The sequence below is a fragment of the Schistocerca americana genome, chromosome 4 (genome assembly GCF_021461395.2).
Source record: "Schistocerca americana isolate TAMUIC-IGC-003095 chromosome 4, iqSchAmer2.1, whole genome shotgun sequence".
Classification (NCBI taxonomy): domain Eukaryota; kingdom Metazoa; phylum Arthropoda; class Insecta; order Orthoptera; family Acrididae; genus Schistocerca; species Schistocerca americana.
The window spans coordinates 794,235,456-794,253,520 of NC_060122.1; the positions used below are offsets into that span (position 1 = coordinate 794,235,456).

The following is an 18,065-nucleotide window of genomic DNA, read 5'->3' on the forward strand; positions in this document are numbered from 1 at the left end:
TGCCTCTGGAGGTAGATGAGCGTCTCCAAGTTTACGCGCTTGCTAAACGAATATGTGACGAAACACGCTGCTCTTCTTTGAATATCCCCTATTTGCTCCGTCAATCCGATCTGATGCGGATGCCAGCCCGGAGAGCATTAGCCGAGTACCGGTCGAATGAGGAATTTCTGTTACCTTCATTGGTGGTCTACGCTTTCTCACGATTCCTCCAGTGAATCTCTGTTTAGCATCTGCCTTTCCTACTATTAGTTTCCTGTGGTCGTTCCACTTCAAACCGTTCTGTACTCTTACTCCGTGATATTTAAGGGCCGTTAGTGCTTCCAATGTTTGCCACTCGTGAGGTCGTATAGTAACGGGTATTTCTGCCTATTTATGCTTAATAAGTTACGTATTATACCGGTATGTCTGAAAGTCACACTACAAGGACAGAGCATTTCGTGTGAATAATCTCAAGGAAATGTAATTCATCCATTAAAGAAATGGTTTATAAGACGCTAGTCCAGCCGAGTCCTGAGTTTAATCTGAGAACCATACGAGGTAGGACTGATAGAATAATAGAGAAGATCCAACGGAGAACGCTGCGTTTCGCCACAAGATCGCTTAGCTGGCGCGAGGACGTTGCAAGAGATGCTCAACGAACTCCAGTGGCAGACGTTACAAGAGATGGAATTGTGCATTACGGAGAGGTTTACTGCTGAAATTTGCAGAGAGCACTTTCCCGAAAGAGTCGGACAATATACACTACTGGCCATTAAAATTGCGGGACCAAGAAGAAATGCAGATGATAAACGGGTATTCATCGGACAAATATATTATACTAGAACTGACATGTGATTACATTTTCACGCAATTTGGGTGCATAGATCCTGAGAAATCAGTACCAATAACAACCACCTCTGGCCGTAATAACGGCCTTGTTACGCCTGGGCATTGAGTCAAACAGAGCTTGGATGGCGTGTACAGGTACAGCTGCCCATGCACCTTCAACAGGATACCACAGTTCATCAAGAGTAGTGACTGGAGTATTGTGACGAGCCAGTTGCTCGGCTACCATTGACCACACGTTTTCAATTGGTGAGAGATCTCGAGAATGTGCTGGCTAGGGCAGCAGTAGAAAACATTTTCTGTATCCAGAAAGGCCCGAACAGGACCTGCAACATGCGGTCGTGCATTATCCTGCTGAAATGTAGGGTTTCGCAGGGATCAAATGAAGGGTTGAGCCACGGGTCGTAACACATCTGAAATGTAACGTCCACTGTTCAAAGTGCCGTCAATGCGAACAATAGGTGACCGAGACGTGTATCCAATGGCACCCCATACCATCACGCTGGGAGATACCCCAGTATGGCGATGACGAATACACGCTTCCAATGTGCGTTCACCGCGACGTCGCCAAACACGGATGCGACCATCATGATGCTGTAAACAGAACCTGGATTCATCCGAAAAAATGACGTTTTCCCATTCGGACACCCAGGTTCGTCGTAGAGTACACGATCGCAGGCGCTCCTGTCTGTGACGCAGCGTCAAGGGTAACCGCAGCCATGGTCTCCGAGCTGATAGTGCATGCTGCTGCAAACGTCGTCGAACTGTTCGTGCAGATGGTTGTTGTCTTGCAAACGTCCCCATCTGTTGACTCAGGTATCGAGACGTGGCAGCACGATCCGTTACAGCCGTGCGGACAAGATGGCTGTCATCTCGACTGCTAGTGATACGAGGCCGTCGGGATCCAGCACGGCGTTCCGTATTACCCTCCTGAACCCACCGATTCCATATTCTGGTAACAGTCATTGGACCTCGAACAACGCGAGCAGCAATGTCGCGATACGATAAACCGCAATCGCGATAGGCTACAATCCGACCTTTATCAAAGTCGGAAACGTGATGGTACGCATTTCTCCTCCTTACACGAGGCATCACAACAACGTTTCACCAGGCAACGCCAGTCAACTGCTGCTCGTGTATGAGAAATCGGTTGGAAACTTTAATAATGTCAGCACGTGTTAGGTGTCGGCACCGACGCTAACCTTGTGTGAATGCTCTGAAAAGCTAATCATTTGCATATCACAGCATCTTCTTCCTGTCGGTTAAATTTGGCGTCTGTAGCACGTCATCTTCGTGGTTTAGCAATTTCAATGGCCTGTAGTATATTACTTCCTCCCACATACATCTCGCGAAATGAACACAACGAGAAAATTCTGGATAGAGCCAATACAGAGGCTTATCAACAATTATTCTTCCCACGCGCCATTCGCGAGTTGAACAGGGAAGTGGGCGTCACTTATTGGTACAAGAAACACCCTACGCCACACACCGCCACGTGGCTTCCGGAGTATTGGTGTAAATGTAGATGTAAAATCTGAAATTCTTATTAGGTTTCTTTTTCTTAACATTTACATGCATTAAAAGGAACTCAAGCGGAAGTGCCATCGTGGATATGAATTTCAGTGCCTAGTGACCTGATAGCGCTTGCACCCGTTCACAGTCGGCGAGCACACGAGACGGATGACCAGCTGAAGCAGAGGTGAGCGCTGGGGAACGGCACTTGACGCGTACGCCGCGTGGATTGTGCGCAGCCCGGCGCCGCCCCGCCTTCTGCTTTCTCTGCAGCCATTGCTCCGGTCTGCCTCGCTCTTTACGCAACTCCCGCGCCGCGCCGCGCGACTTTATAATGACGCGGCAGAGGCCTGCCGGCTCGGCGGTTTCACTTCCTCACCGCCGTCCGTGCGTAGCACGCGCCCCGGCTGCTCGAGCGTTACCGAACCTTTTAACTCACATCGCTGCCGCACTTTCTAATGCGGGAGTACTCTTGATGGAAGTGTCGAAACTGGCGCGGCTCGCGTCTTCGCTTTGATTAAAATTTTGATTGCCGTTCTGGGTAATTTTGTGCTTCGCGAATTGCATCACTTTTTCCCATCCCCAATAGATCCGACGCAGATCTCTAGTTTTCACCGTCTTTTTCGAACTGGGTCATACGAAACATTTTTTGCGGTGATTACTCTTACCTGAGAGGTGACAGTTCGTCTTCACGCAAGGACATGCCCAAATTGCATCCCGCAATGAAGATTGCGTCAGCGCCTTCTAGAATTATTTTCTTAGTAGAAGTGACCGTGCCTTATATTGCTCGTGAGGAGTGCCCGCATCTCGTGGTCGTGCGGTAGCGTTCTCGCTTCCCACGCCCGGGTTCCCGGGTTCGATTCCCGGCGGGGTCAGAGATTTTCTCTTCCTCGTGATGCCTGGGTGTTGTGTGATGTCCTTAGGTTAGTTAGGTTTAAGTAGTTCTAAGTTCTAGGGGACTGATGACCATGGATGTTAAGTCCCATAGTGCTCAGAGCCAGAGCCACGTGAGGAGTGCCAACTTCGATCATTTAGCTCAGTAATCGGAGGAAAATATTCTAGCCTAAAACCGGAAATGAATTCATATCGAAACTGGCAACAACATTAAGTCAAACGTTTACTGTACGTTGATCCAAAAGACGTCTACATTTATTACACGTACGTCTGTATCTGTACTCCGTAAGCCACGTTACGGTGTGTGTACCAGTCTCGCTTCCCCCCCCCCCCCCCCCCCCCCACCCCACCCTCTTCCTGTTCCAGCCGCGTATGGTTCGCGGGAAGAGCGATTTACGACAAGCTTCAGTAAGGGCTTGAACCCATCTAATTTTACCCTCATGGTCTTTTGCGAGACATATGTCGGAGTAAGCAACATACTGGTGACTTTTCTAGGAACGTACGCTCTCGGAACTTTAATGGTAGACCATACCATGATGCAGAACGCCTGTCTTGCAACGTCTGCCACTGCAATTGGCTGAGCAACTCAGTTACGCTTTCGCGCTTACTAAACGAACCTGTAACGAAACAGGCTGCTCTTCTTTGTATCTTCTCTAATTCGTCCATCTCTCTTATCTGATATGGACTGACGAGCATTATCCAAGTATTGGTCCAGTGAGTGTTTTATAATCTATTTCTTATTTTGATTAATTACATGTCCTGAGCATCCTTCCAAAGAATCTGTCTGGCATCTGCCTTACTCGAGGTTAATTTTATGTGGTCGCCCTACTTCAGATCGCTCCGTACGTATACTCCTCGATATATTACGGAAGTAATTGCTTCCAGTGATTTTCTACGTATTCGCAATACGTTACACTTGTTGATGTTGGGGGCCAATTGCCACTCCCTGTACCAAGCGTCGATCTTTTACAGGTCATCCTGCATTCTTTACAACTTTCTAGCGCCGTGACTTCTCTCTATACAACAGCATGATACCTAAAAAGCCTCATTGAACGTTCCACATTATCCACTAGATCATTTATGCAGTTGTGAAAAGTAACGGTCCTGTAACAGACCCCTGCAGCACGCTCGAAGTTACTTGAACTTCCGAAGACTTGTCTATGTTCGGAATGACGTGCTGTGTCCTGTCCTGTCAGCTAGAGACTCTCCAGTCCAGTCATACAGTTGGCCTGATATTCCATACGCTCGTATTTCGTTCACTAGACATGTTCTAGAAGAAGTCGTGGAACGCTTCCACCACGGCAAAGCCCGTCAGTACACAGTAAAAGGAACTAGGTACCTCCATACAAAACTGCGTAGCGCATTACATGAAACTCCTCTCATTGCTCCGACGACCTGCTCGTGTATCGCAGCGTGCGGCGAGGGAGGGGGTGACACAGACTCTGATGGACCGTTGGTCTGGTACACCGGCCAACCTGCGTGTTGTTTCTAGGTGCTCATCATATGCCTTTAGTCCTTCAATTGAAGAATATGCTTCTTGACGTACTTTGATGAACATGGTGGTCACGGAGCCATTTGTCAGCAACGTTTAGGATACAGAATTTGGTATCTGATTTAGTCTGTGCTCTATCATACACTGATGAACCCGGACATTATGACCACCTGCTAAACAGCTTGTTTGCCCGTATTTGGAACGAAATACATCACTGATTCTGGGTACCACAGATCCGACAGTTTTTTGGTAGGATTGTGGGCGTATGTGGCATTAGATGTCTACGCACAGGTCATATAATTCGTGTAAATAACGGGCCGCTGAATTGCGTATGCGGTGATGGTGCCCGATAGCGACCAAGATGGGTTCCATAGGATTTACTTGAGGCGATTTTGCTCACCGAGACATCAACGTCAGCTCACTATAATGCTCCTCAAACCAATGAAGCATGGTTCTGGTTCCAAGACACGAACAATTATACTGCCTTTTGGGAACTCATTAAGCGTGGATGGATGCAGGTGACTGGCAGCTGTCAGCGTGTCTTTGATTACTGTGACAGGTCCCACGCGAGCGCAGTAGAATGTCTCCGGTAGCACAATACTGCTTCCACCAGTCCTCGGCCGTGGCGCGCTGCTCGTTTCGAGCCACCGTTCGCTTCGATGACGGCGACGTAGTGTAGCAAAAACGTGATTCACCCGAAGAGCCGACGCATTTCCAATGATCGGTGGTCGAATCCCAATGGTCCCGTGCCCATTGCAGTTGTCATTGACGATTTCGTTGGTCGATGTGTGAACACGTAGGGGTGGTCTGCTGCGGAGCTCCATGTTCAACAACGTACGATGAACAGTGTGCTCCGAAACACTTGTGCGTGTGCCAGCATTGGGCTCTTTCGGTAGAGATGCCACAGATCACTATCTGTACTACTTTACAGAGCAGACAAACCTCCGAACCCCACGTTGGGTGAAGAGTCGTACACGTCCGACCATTTTGGGCCTAGCGTAGTTTCATTGTCCTACCTCTTTCCGTACTTGCTCACGACAGTAGCACGTGAACGTTAGACCACCCTCTCCGTTTTCGAGATACTCGTTCACACGCTCTGCGTAACAATAATCTGTCCTTTGACAAAATCGAGTAACTCAGTGGCCTTCCTCATTTGCAGCCCATATCTTCGCTAGGGTGATCCCCCATCAGTGTGTGCCGCGCTTACATACTTTTCATACCGCGTCACGTGCCCGCAACATCACCAGGCGGCATTCAAACTCGCGGTGGGCGGTGGTCATAATGTTTTGGCTTTTCAGTGTGTACACTCATTGGATGATTGAGGATAATTTTTCCTTGACGTCGCTAAGGGAGAAATTAGTCCACAATAGAAGAAAACTGTCTCTTTGGAGATGGTTTTCAATAAAAAATTGCATGTTTCTGTTTATAAATTATTGTAATAAGAAGTTTTGCCATTTAATGAGAGTAACAGTGTACGCCTTTATAAACGTTTCCGGTTTCACGTAAAAGTTAGTCAACAAAATCTGAATCAACAGCGGGAAAAGGTTTGGCCGCTACGTCTGCGAGTAGAGCACCCGCAAGAAACGTTACGTGTGCGCTGCTGGTTCCCGATGCTGTCTTTCTGTAGAAACTGGATCATTTTGAGGCCATTAACTTCCGATGTATTCTGAACACATCATAGAATGAGCGAACATTGTAGGTTTCACAGTCTTAAGGAAGCTATGTTATGCACAAATGTACAACGTCGCCAGTAAATTCAATAACCGGCAGGTGATCTCATTTGAAATACAGGCACACATTTAAGGGTAATGCGGGTGGCGACATACTGGGCTCCTTACCTCTGTAGGGTAGCATTCTCCACAACATGGACGTTTTTTTTTTAGTTCTACGATTGTGACTGAACGACGGGAACGCAGGGGAGGAAAACCTACAAAACTGAAGACCAGCGTACAGTCTGTTCAACGGTCAATGCACTGGCCAGTATTTTTCTCCGTACAGTGTACAATTTACTGGTAGCATCTTTAACCACAAAGGAAATATGAGATAAAACTGGTTACTGTACTCGATAACTACACTGCGCAACAGAATTAAAGGATCACTTTTTCGAAACGGGGTCATTGTCTCCCATTACAATGTATACGTTCGAAATTTGGCTCAAAGGTGCCTACAACCTTGCCCTGTAATGATGCGAAAGCTTGGCGGCCTGCGGCTCTAACCCCGGGCTCGCGACGCTTCAGACAGCGAGGTGTCGACACGCACGAACAGAAGGCCACAGCTCGGCCGTAAGGTGGGCTAATGATGTCACATTGGCACCAAATTCCACCACAGTTCTGCCCAACGCCACCGCCGTCGTATCACACGATCGACAGGTCGTCACAACCTCTCTTACCCACATTTCACCCCTTCTTTTAATGCTTCTGCGAATGGAGGTCAACACCGCGCAGCCCAGCGTAGAAATCACGCGTTTTGCTTGTGGATGGCCGAGAAAAACGATCCACACACATCGCCACTCGCAATCTACACGAAAAGGCCTCAGGGAGTCACACCACCCCTTTCCCTGGGGCGTTGATTTCCAGACATTTCGCGGTCTAAAACGACATTTCGCTGTGCGACGAGCAACAGAATGACGCTCTTGGCAACCTTTGACGCTGCTCACACCCTCGAACGTTACGACCCTTGTCTAAGGATACTGTGGGGCTGAATCCCCATTAAACGTGATCGCACCTCTTTGGAGAGCAGCGGGACTCCAGTTTTTGATCTTTGTGTGCATGCTGAAACTATCGCGGACCGTTCAAAATCATTCGACGAAATCTGAACATGATCCGAAGCAGCGAAGGGTCGTTATGCTTTTCCAGCCGTCTCGTTCTGTGTCCTCCTACGACTTGGTGACGGGTGGGCGCGGCATTGACAGATGCGTGAATGAAACAACAAATGGTCTCTCTAAGACCCCCTGTTTGGCAAAAACCTCGGTGGCACCTGACCACCTTTATTAAGAATTTTGAAAATCAGCTTATACAGAAGCAACCTGTAAAGTAGCGCTCGTGCGTTGATGACCCCGTCGTCGACGGGACATAAAACACTCACCTTCTGCTTGTATACTAGGTGATTATTCGCGGTGCATGCGTACGACACCATATGTTGCTACGTGGAAAAAGAGAAACAGAGAGTGAGTTTCTTTGCGGGTGTGCGGGTGTGTGTGTGTGTGTGTTGGCACTCGTGCGACTTTAGGTGCGGCGCGAGGTTGGCGGCCTTGAACGACGAGCAACAAGTTGCTTACCGGCGGCCGGGACAGCAGTCACGCGGAACAGGCTTATCCGCCAGTAGCCTAACTTATCACTTTGCTTCTGTCTCCCGCAATGTTTAAACAGCTTCCACGTCAGTTGTTGCTCCAGCAGCGAAAGATTTAATGGTGAAATTACACGCATCATTAGCCAAATGGAAGGAGCTAATTAAAATAAGTTTCGTTTCGCATGCTAAAAAAGACTCCGAACGGGAGACTTTTCCATTAATGGCACTGTTGTAGACGTCGAGATTCTGGGCTGAATGAACACCTCAAAGGCGTTCCTCGAACTCTGTTTTTTGGCGGACCTGTCCCTTTCAAGACGGGTTAAAGTGAAGAGAGATCTACAGCTGGGCACTGTGAACAGCGGCGACCATTTCGCGCCCGCTGTAGAACTTGGTGGGATGTGAACCGCAGCTTCTCAGTCCTGTGAGATCATATCGAAGCGTCCTTTTCGTCCGCGCTATGACGTCCCGTCGCGTTGCGCCAAATCCAAACAGCAAAATGGTTCAAATGGCTCTGAGCACTAGGGGATTTAACATCGCAGGTCATTAGTCCCCTAGAACTTATAACTACTTAAACCTAAGGACATCACACACATCCATGCCCGAGGCAGGATTCGAACCAGCGACCGCAGCAGCAGCGCGGTTCCGGACTGAAGCGCCTAGAACCGCTCGGTCACAGCGGCCGGCTCCGAACAGCACCCGCACACACTCTTTACTCAAGGGGTGTCCAAGCTTGTAGTTTACCTGAGCCACAATGGAAGAAGAAGAGTATTTTTGAGCCGCACATAATGTACTTAACACTAACAAACAGTAACTACCGAGGAAAAAAGAAGAAGAAGAAGAAGAAGAAGAAGAGAGGTGGTGCAATGAGAGACTCATTTGGCGGGAGTTTCAAATTGACAATATTGAATTTATCATAACATTACAGAAAACGGAATTTTATGATCTTTTTTTCATCGATTGTGTGATAGATGCTGCTGCTTGGGCCGCACTGATACTTCCTTTGGGCCGCAGATTGCACACCCCTGCTTTACGGTGTGTTCCGCGGGGAAAAAAATTACGTGACATACTTCTCCACACATTTACGCGGAACCGTTTACTGGTGGATCCGGATTAATCCTCAACACTGCTACAGTATAAAATCTGTCTTAAGAACAATCACCAACCCAGCTCTGACGCGCAAGCCAAAGTTGAATCTCAGTACTTGAAAAGCCCTGTAACTATCTAAGTAGGGCCTACTCTGAGAAAAATTTCGACTTCTGGAATGGAAAATGCCATCGCTAATATTGTACATGCCACCTCCAGCTCACTCCGAGCAATTTTGGTCAATAACATGCACAATAGGAAATGGTTCAAATGGCTCTGAGCACTATGGGACTTAACATCTGTGGTCATCAGTCCCCTAGAACTTAGAACTACTTAAACCTAACTAACCTAAGGACATCACACACATCCATGCCCGAGGCAGGATTCGAACCTGCGACCGTAGCAGTCCCGCGGTTCCGGACTGAGCGCCTAGAACCGCTAGACCACCGCGGCCGGCGCACAATAGGAGGAATACAGTGCGAAGTCAAAAGGTAAAAGCTACACAAAAAGATAGCCTTCAACTTTTCACCGCAACAAATGTTATTTATTAGCTTCATTTAAGTCTTGCGAAGTCCATTCAGTTATCAAACGCGACCTCCTAGTTAGCTTCAGGCTCCCAGGGACCACTTTGTTTTCTTTTTTACCAAGCGGGGACCACAAGGTTCATGGAAAATAAACTGCATCAGTTTGTCAAACAAGCTTTAATCAAAACTTTTACCATATTCGTTAAACCCAAAAGTAATCTGTTTTAGCAGGATTCTTGTGATAGCTGCTGCAACGTAGTCGAAGAAACCTCGGCAACGTGTGGACCCGCAGACGCTGCATAAGTTTCGCCGGGAAGCCCTTAAGAACCTCCATACAGTTTCCATCTCTACCGGATTTCCATATTTTGGAGCCCTGAAGAGAGAAATTTGTGAACATCACTTTGCTTTGGACGAAGAGGTGCACGCTTCGGAACAGTCATGGTTCCTGAGGCAGACGCAAACATTTCTCCGTGAATGCATTGACTGTCTTGTCTCACAGCAGGCGAAATGTGTTACGGCAATTACTTTTGAAATAACTTACTTTCTTCCCATCTACCTCGTTTTCATTTGACTGCCCTTCATAACTGCGTATCACATTTTGTTATTCTATTAGGGGGAACCAGAAAGTAATGTCTTTTTTTGCAGTACATTCAAACAGATAAACTGTTAACAAGCACCTCTTCGTCTAAAGCAAAGTAATGATCCCAAATTTCTCTCTTCAGGGCTCCAAAATATGTGATCACTGTTGTTATCGACAACCTTTTTCCACATAACATGTAAATTTTCGCCGGCCGGTGTGGCCAAGCGATTCTAGGCGCTTCAGTCTGGAACCGCGCGACCGCTACGGTCGCAGGTTCGAATCCTGCCTCGTGCATGGATGTGTGTGATGTCCTTAGGTTAGTTAGGTTTAATTAGTTTTAAGTTCTAGGCGACTGATGACCTCAGATGTTAAGCCCCATAGTGCTCAGAGCCATTTGAACAATGGTTCACATTTGTAAATTTTCAATGATGGATCGATAAAAATAATTTCGTTGTTGAGCATAATATCATGAGATGATAGTTTGGCCGTCATACACATTTTCGAATTTTTTGCCGCTTGTCAAATGTTGTAGCGATCCGAATAAATGGAACCCCGATGGCGCAATATCGGGCGAGTATGGTGGGCGGGGCAATACCTCGCACCCCAGTTCATCCTTTTTTTCCAGGGTTCGTCTTGCGGAGTGCGGCCTTTCATCATCGTGTTTCAGAATAACACATTTACTGTTGACTGATTTACACGATGCAGTCGTTCACAGTTCACAGTTTGTCCAGGTTTCAGCACTTCAAAATGAACGACACTGCGAATACTCCACCAAATACACAAAAGCGCCTTCTTGGGGTCTTAACTGTAATGTCTGACGACTCATTCGGAGAGTGCCAGTGCCTTCTGCGTTTTGAATTATCACAGAGGACCTATTTTTCATCTCCAGTGATCAAGCGATCAAAAAACACTTCTGAATTGCGCCACTGAAGCAGTAAGTTGCATGTGGTGGATCGGATAGCTTTGTTTGTCTTTATCGATCTGCAGCAAATGTTCTTGGACGGTCGGCCAATGTTAGTTAAGGTCATCGATTGTTTGACACGCATTTTGCTTTAGCCCTTAACATATCATTGCCTAAAGCTGTTGGTCTCCCTGACCGATACAAGTCGGATAAATCAAACATACTGGATTCGAACTTGGAAAACTAAGTGTTGTGTTACTACTCTAGCGAAACTCAAAAAGCATACCATGCCGGAATGTACGTTGTCTGGTGTTTGGCTGGCCAGTTCACCACAAATAATAAGAAAAAAGATTTAATTATATACGAGTGAACAAGTCACGCTAACCCTAAAATGTCTTTGGCACGACTTTGAAGTAAACAAGCAGCTGATAAATGACAAGCGAATATTGACATGCGCAGAAAATTCATTACTTTCCGGTCCTCCTAATAATTAGGTAGTCAACAAAATTTATCTAATTGTTGCGAAGTTTTTGTAATACACACGTACATAGGTATGCGCACGCCTACATTCCCTTGTGTAACATAGAAAAACGTGTATTTACCTCTTTTACATAAATCGACTGCTTGCAACACCCCAACCCCAAATCTCTCCTTTCCACGCCACCAGCGCTCGCTATTACTCGCCGGGAGAGCGGCGCAGCACCGCCTGCGTAACAGGGGATTAATAATTTAAATGAAAGTTTGGGATTTTAAATCTTTCGCGGACCATATTTTAGCACTTTCGGACCACTAGCTGGGAACCGTGGCCTAGAAAACCGAAAAGTGCGTAAGCATCATTCCACGGCCGCGCATGGGAACGCAGTTTAGAAAACTTGTGGGCTATCCGCACCGGAACACGAATCTCACTGACCCCGAAGACTCACTAACGTCCGACTTTCCAAATGATAACCACTTTCAAATCGTAATCTCCGCTTCGTACTCAGGCGGTGGCTACCGACCGACTCTCGACTTCACGAAATTCAAACCGCTCCACGAAATTATTTACATCCAGACCTTTCTGCTGGTCAGCCGTTTCCTGCTGCGACTAACAGCTCCGCAGTGTAATGTGGCGCTTCCTGCCAGCTGTGTCAGAAATTTCCTTCCAGTGGATGCTGGAGAATTCCTGCCGCCATGGGAGAGCAATAAGGCAAGCACTTACGCCACCTGCGTGGTTCTCGTCCACAGCCCATTTAGAAGGGTTATCCATACACCTGTCAAGCATCTCCGGGCTGAACAAAAAGCGCTCACATACGGAAACTGCTATAGCGTCTACTGTAGCGAACAATCGAGCACATCACTGCGGCGAGGAAATATTTTAAGCGTGTCTACTAAACGATATTATTTGTGACGTTAATCTAGTAGCTCTGAAACTTCTAGGGTGACCAATTCCGCCGGGACATTAGGCAGATTCCTAGACACACTGACGGGCTTCCTTCCTCTAGGCTGCACCGCCGAGGTGATAAAGTTGTTTAGGTACTGGGCACACATTCAGGAACACCAGGGTTGAAATACCAATGCATGCACGATTTCGTTTTGCCGCGGATTCCTTAAATCCCTTTTGGTGAATGAACTGGTTGTTTAATTCCCATTCTTGTCCCATCGAACCGTTGACTAGACACAGAATGACCTACCTTTGTTCCTCGGGGTTTTTTTCTTAGTTCAACTTGTACCATGTTCGTCCAAGCAGGAGTGAAGGTCGGTTGTACAGTAATAAATGCCGATAGCTGTTTGTATTGTTAATAGCAGTCTGTGCTTTTAACTGAAACCTGTGTTCAAATAACATTAATAAATGTAAATAAAATTATGACATAAAATAAATACATATGTGAAAAGGGAAGTCTACCTAATCCTCCCAAACTACGCCCTGATTACAATGGAATTATTGGTTTTGTTCTAAATCTTTTATCTCATCGTTCCCTAAAGCTACGAAGAGCTTAACATCCCGTATTGGTCAAGGTATAAGTGAAAATTTCGGTGCGTCATCACTCGGTGTCGGGTTGAGGGAATGGGAGGCTCTGTATACATACATGAGAAATGTGTCGATGTAAGATTAGCTGTCCAATATTTATCGAATCATTGCAATGTGGAACTTTCTGTATTTGTTTTCCTCCACACTACGTTTGGAAGGTATGGATAGAAACAGGTGTTATTTGGGAACTTCAATCGATCCTTCAGCTGTACACGGATGGGAACGTTGGCAGTGCATTGCCCCGGTAAGCAAGGATACACGTTCGAATCCCAGTTCACGCAGCAGTATACATAACTGGCAAATACCCGCGGCAGACAAGTGCCCCTACAAGCGAGATCTCCGAATCTAATCTTACTCCTATGGGAAATATGTGGTGAATGCTGGGTGGTTGTACGTATAGCGTCACGTCAGATAACAGAAAGTGGCTTGGCTCTGAGCACTGTGGGACTTTAACATCTGTGGTCATCAGTCCCATAGAACTTAGAACTACTTAAACCTAACTAACCTAAGGACATCGCACACATCCATGCCCGAGGCAGGATTCGAACCTGCGACCGTAGCGGTCGCGCGGTTCCAGACTGAAGCGCCTAGAACCGCTCGGCCACCCCGGCTCGCTAACATAAAGTACTTGATTAGTTAGAGGTGGATTTCTGGCAGCAATAGCTGTCGGATGGAAAAGTTTCCTGTTACAGTTGTTTAATTCGGCATTTGCAAGACGCATCTGCCTTTAGACCGAGGTGACAAAAGTCATGGGATACCTGCTATTATTGTGTGGAACCTTCTTTTGCAACTCGACGTGACATGGCATCAGCGAGTCGTTGGAAATCCCCTGCAGAAGTATTGAGCCATGTTGCCTCTGTGATCACCCATAATTGCGAAAGTGTTGCCTTTGCAGGATTTTGTGCACATACTGACCTCTCGATTACGTCCGATAAAGGTTCGATGGGATTCGTTTTGGGCGATCTGTTTGATGAAATCACTCGCTCGAATGGTATAGAATGTTCTTAATCGCGAAAACTTGTGGCCCAGCAACACGGTGCATTGGCAGCCATAAAGATTCCATCGTTATTTAGCAATGCGAAGTCCATGAACGGCTGCAAATGGTCTCCAAGTAGCGGAAGATATCCATTTCCGCTCAATGACGGGTACAGTTGGACCAGAGGACCCACTCCGTGCCATGTAAACACAGGCACCACCTTATACAGTGCCTTGTTGACAGCTTGGGTCCACGGCTTCGTCGTGTCTGCGCCACACTCGAACCGAACTATCAGCTCTTACCAAATTAAATCGGGTCTCTCTGACCAGGCCACTGTTCTACAACCGATGTGGTCAACAGCCCAGGAGAGGCGCTATGTCGTGCTGTTAGGAACGGCACTCGCGTCGGTCGTCTGTTGCGATAGCGGATTAACGCCAAATTTGCTAACAGATACGTTCGTTGTACATCCCACATTGATTTCTGCGGTTATTTCACGCAGCGTCGCTTGTCTGTCGGCACTGACAACTTTTCGCAATCGCGGATGGTCTCGATCGTTAAGTGAAGACCGTCGGCCACTGCGTTGTCCGCTGTGAGAGGTAATACCTGACATTGGTATTCACGGCACACTTTTCAAGCTGTATATCTCGGAATATTAATTCGCTAACTCCAACTACGAGTGTTGTTCGGAAAGTCAGGAACGATCGGTCGCAAAATGGAAACAGAAGTGAAAACCAAAACTGTTTTCTTTGCACATTTAGCTACACTTTCCAGGTACTTCTCTACATAGTCGCCCCTCCAACTTAGACATTTGTCGGACCGTTATACCAAATTTCCAACACCATCGTCATAGAAGGCAGCCGCCTGTGCTTTCCGATAATTCTCTACGCTGGTCTATAGCGCATAGTCTGCACCCAAGTGTTGTCTTCGTATCCAGCATTTCACGTGAACAGAGATGATACTCAGGACGAGCCAATTAGGGCTCTGTTGTGGGTGAGCGAACACTTCCCATCGAGCAGGCTGCAGGAGCGTCTTCACTGCCCCTGCAGAGTGCTGCTGAGAATTGCCATGAAGGAGGGAGTGCGTGGCAGCCGTGTTAGGTGGGCTGCATTCATTAAGGCGAAGCCTCTCAGCGGGCCCTCCTACTTGGTGGGAGACATCATTGTTCTAGGCACCTTCACTCGCTCAAAGTGCTCTCACAACTCAAAAGAGCGTCTTGATGCGATCGACGGGCATACTAGAGACACTGCCCACAACGTCTGTGGAAAGCGTCGTCTGATTTTCACAGTGGTTTCCATTTCACGACCGATCGTTCCTCACTTTCCGAGTAGTCCTCGTATCGTACCGCTTTGAAAGTCTGTTTATTCCCGTCGTGCGGACATAAACACGTCGGAAGCCTTTCCACATGAGCCACTTAAGTACAAATGACTGCTCCACCAACGCGCTGCCCATTCGTACCTTGTGTATGCGACACTACCGCCATCTATATATGTGCGTATCGGTATTCCATGACTTCTGAAACCTCAGCTTATATTGCGGTTGTTACTGCGAAATGACTGTCTATTATTTACATATCCTTTGAGTTGTTGAATGCAATATTAACGTATGCCTGTTGAGTTGGTTCAAATGGCTCTGAGCACTATGGGACTTAACAGCTGAGGTCATCAGTCCCCTACAACTTAGAACTACTTAAACCTAACTAACCTAAGGACATCACACACATCCATGCCCGAGGCAGGATTCGAACCTGCGACCGTAGCAGTCGCGCAGTTCTGGACTGAAGCGTCCAGAACCGCTCGGCCACCGCGGCCGGCCCTGTTGAGTTGGTTGAATGCATATGTCTCGTGAATGGCTGAACTCACTATTTAGGTATACCCCTCGAGTTGGTTGGTTGCCCTGTTTATGTATGCCTCTTGAGTTGTTTGGTTGCTCTATTTGGGTTGAAATGGCTCTGAGCACTATGGGACTTAACTTCTGAGGTCATCAGTCCCCTAGAATTTAGACTACTTAAACCTAACCAACCCAAGGACATGACACACACCCATGCCCGAGGCAGGATTCGAACCTGCGACCGTAGCGGTCGCACTGTTCCAGGCTGAAGCGCCTAGAACCGCTCGGTCACACCGGCCGGTTCTATTTAGGCTGGTTGGTTGATATGGGGGAGGGGACCAAACAGATCGGTCCCATCGAATTAGGGAAAGATGGGGAAGGAAGTCAGCTGTGAGATTTCAAAGAAAACATACTGCAATTTGCCTGAAGCGATTTAGTGAAATGACGGAAAACCTAAATCAGGATGGCCGGACGCAGGGTTGAACCGTCGTCATCCCGAATGCGAGTCCAGTGTGCTAACCACTGCTCCACCTCGTTCGACTTGCCCTTTTTACATATGCCTCTTCAATTGGCTGAATGCACTAATTACGAATGACTGTCAAATCGGTTGACTGTCCTGTTTGCGCTTTGTTCTGAGCTCCTTGAAAGCAGTATTTACGTATGCCTCTTGAGTTGGCTGGCTGCACTATATACGAATGCCTCTTGAATGAGTTGAGTTCCCTAGTTACGTATGCCTCTCGAGTTGGTTGAATGCAGTGTGTACGTACGCCTGTGAGCTGGCTGAATGCACCTGCTGCGCTCGCTGGCCGCCGCGTGCAGCTGTGCGCTGGCGGCGGGTGGGTACCCGCGCCGCTGCTCCAGCTGCTGCTGCTGCTGCGGCCGCCGCACACTTCAGCTCGCCAGTGACGCGGCGCGTGCCTTCTGCCACAGGTGTGCGGCTCCCAGCCACAGCCACAGCCAGAACCGGAGCGACGGCCGCCATGGCGCCGCCGCTGCCCTGCTGACACGCGCCGCAGCGCAGACGCCGGCCCGGCCGCCTGTAGGTGAGTGTCGCCTACCAGACTCTCTGCAGCCTAGCTCCCAGCTGTGTCACTGCCAGCAGCCGGCACGGTGCGTACGTAGACGTAGCTACTGTGTACTAGGACTGCTTCAACTATCACCTCGAAAACGTCCAACTGCCGTCACGGAACTTGGTGTTAACTTTCTTCTACATATCACCCTACAGGGTGAAAAGTATTTAAACCGACAATCTCTGGGAGGTTGTAGGGGACATTAAAACAAATATTTTTCCCTAAAGTAATTTTTTTCCTATGATGAGTATTTAAACTGCTAGAGGAAGATTTCTCTCGCGCCAAATTAATTAAACTAACAAACACTTTTCCATTTTTTATGGCAACAACTAGGTAGCAGATACGGCCCAATTAAACAGTCCCCAACAACACCGACCCACACATTAACGAAGAACCGCACTTGACGAGCGCTAGTAACTGTGGGATGTGGGTTATCCTCACTCCAAACATGCGAATTGTGCATGTTGAAGACACCATCACCCCCGGTAAACAACACAGAGGATGGAAATGTAGGATGCATTTCACAGTGTCCCAGGTACCACTACGAAAACTGTGCTCTGGGTGGATAATCAACTATTTCCAGGTTGTGGACACGCTGTAAGTGAAATGGACGTAACAATTGGTCTCGAAGGAATGTTCTTACATTCGTTCTGATTCGTCCTCATGTTACGTGCAATTGCGCGACTGCTGATTGAAGGATGCCGCTCCACATGGTGCAAGACAGCTTCCTCAAATTGCAGCGTTCTTACCGTGCGACGGCGTCCCTGTCCAGGTAATCTGCTAAATGACCCGGTCTCACGCAGACGTTGGTACACAGCACCAAAGGTCGTATGATGCGGGATACGGTGATTGGGATATTGTTGTTGATAAACCCGCTGTGCAGCTCGTCCGTTGTGGTGCGGTACGTAGTACGCACCAACCATATCAGTGTACTCACTCAAGGTGTATCGCTCCATTAGTTAACAGAGACAATGCACTACTGCACTGGTGGACAGCAGTTGCCTACAACTGAAGATCGTAATACGCCCTCTAACGCCTGAAGATCGTAATACGGCCTCTATCAACTGAAGAGCGTAATATGGCCT

At 47.7% G+C, this 18,065-nt stretch overlaps 1 protein-coding gene across 1 annotated transcript in view; it reads left to right on the forward strand.

Moving 5' to 3' along the window:
- LOC124613807 (lysine-rich arabinogalactan protein 19-like) overlaps positions 1 to 17,085 on the forward strand; it is a 407,024-nt gene extending 389,939 nt beyond the window's left edge. The window contains exon 4 of the mRNA XM_047142529.1: positions 16,841 to 17,085. Within this exon, the coding sequence (XP_046998485.1) occupies positions 16,841 to 16,914 (74 nt within the window). The 3' untranslated portion in view covers positions 16,915 to 17,085. The remainder of the gene's footprint in view (positions 1 to 16,840) is intronic.
- Positions 17,086 to 18,065: the final 980 nt, after the last annotated feature.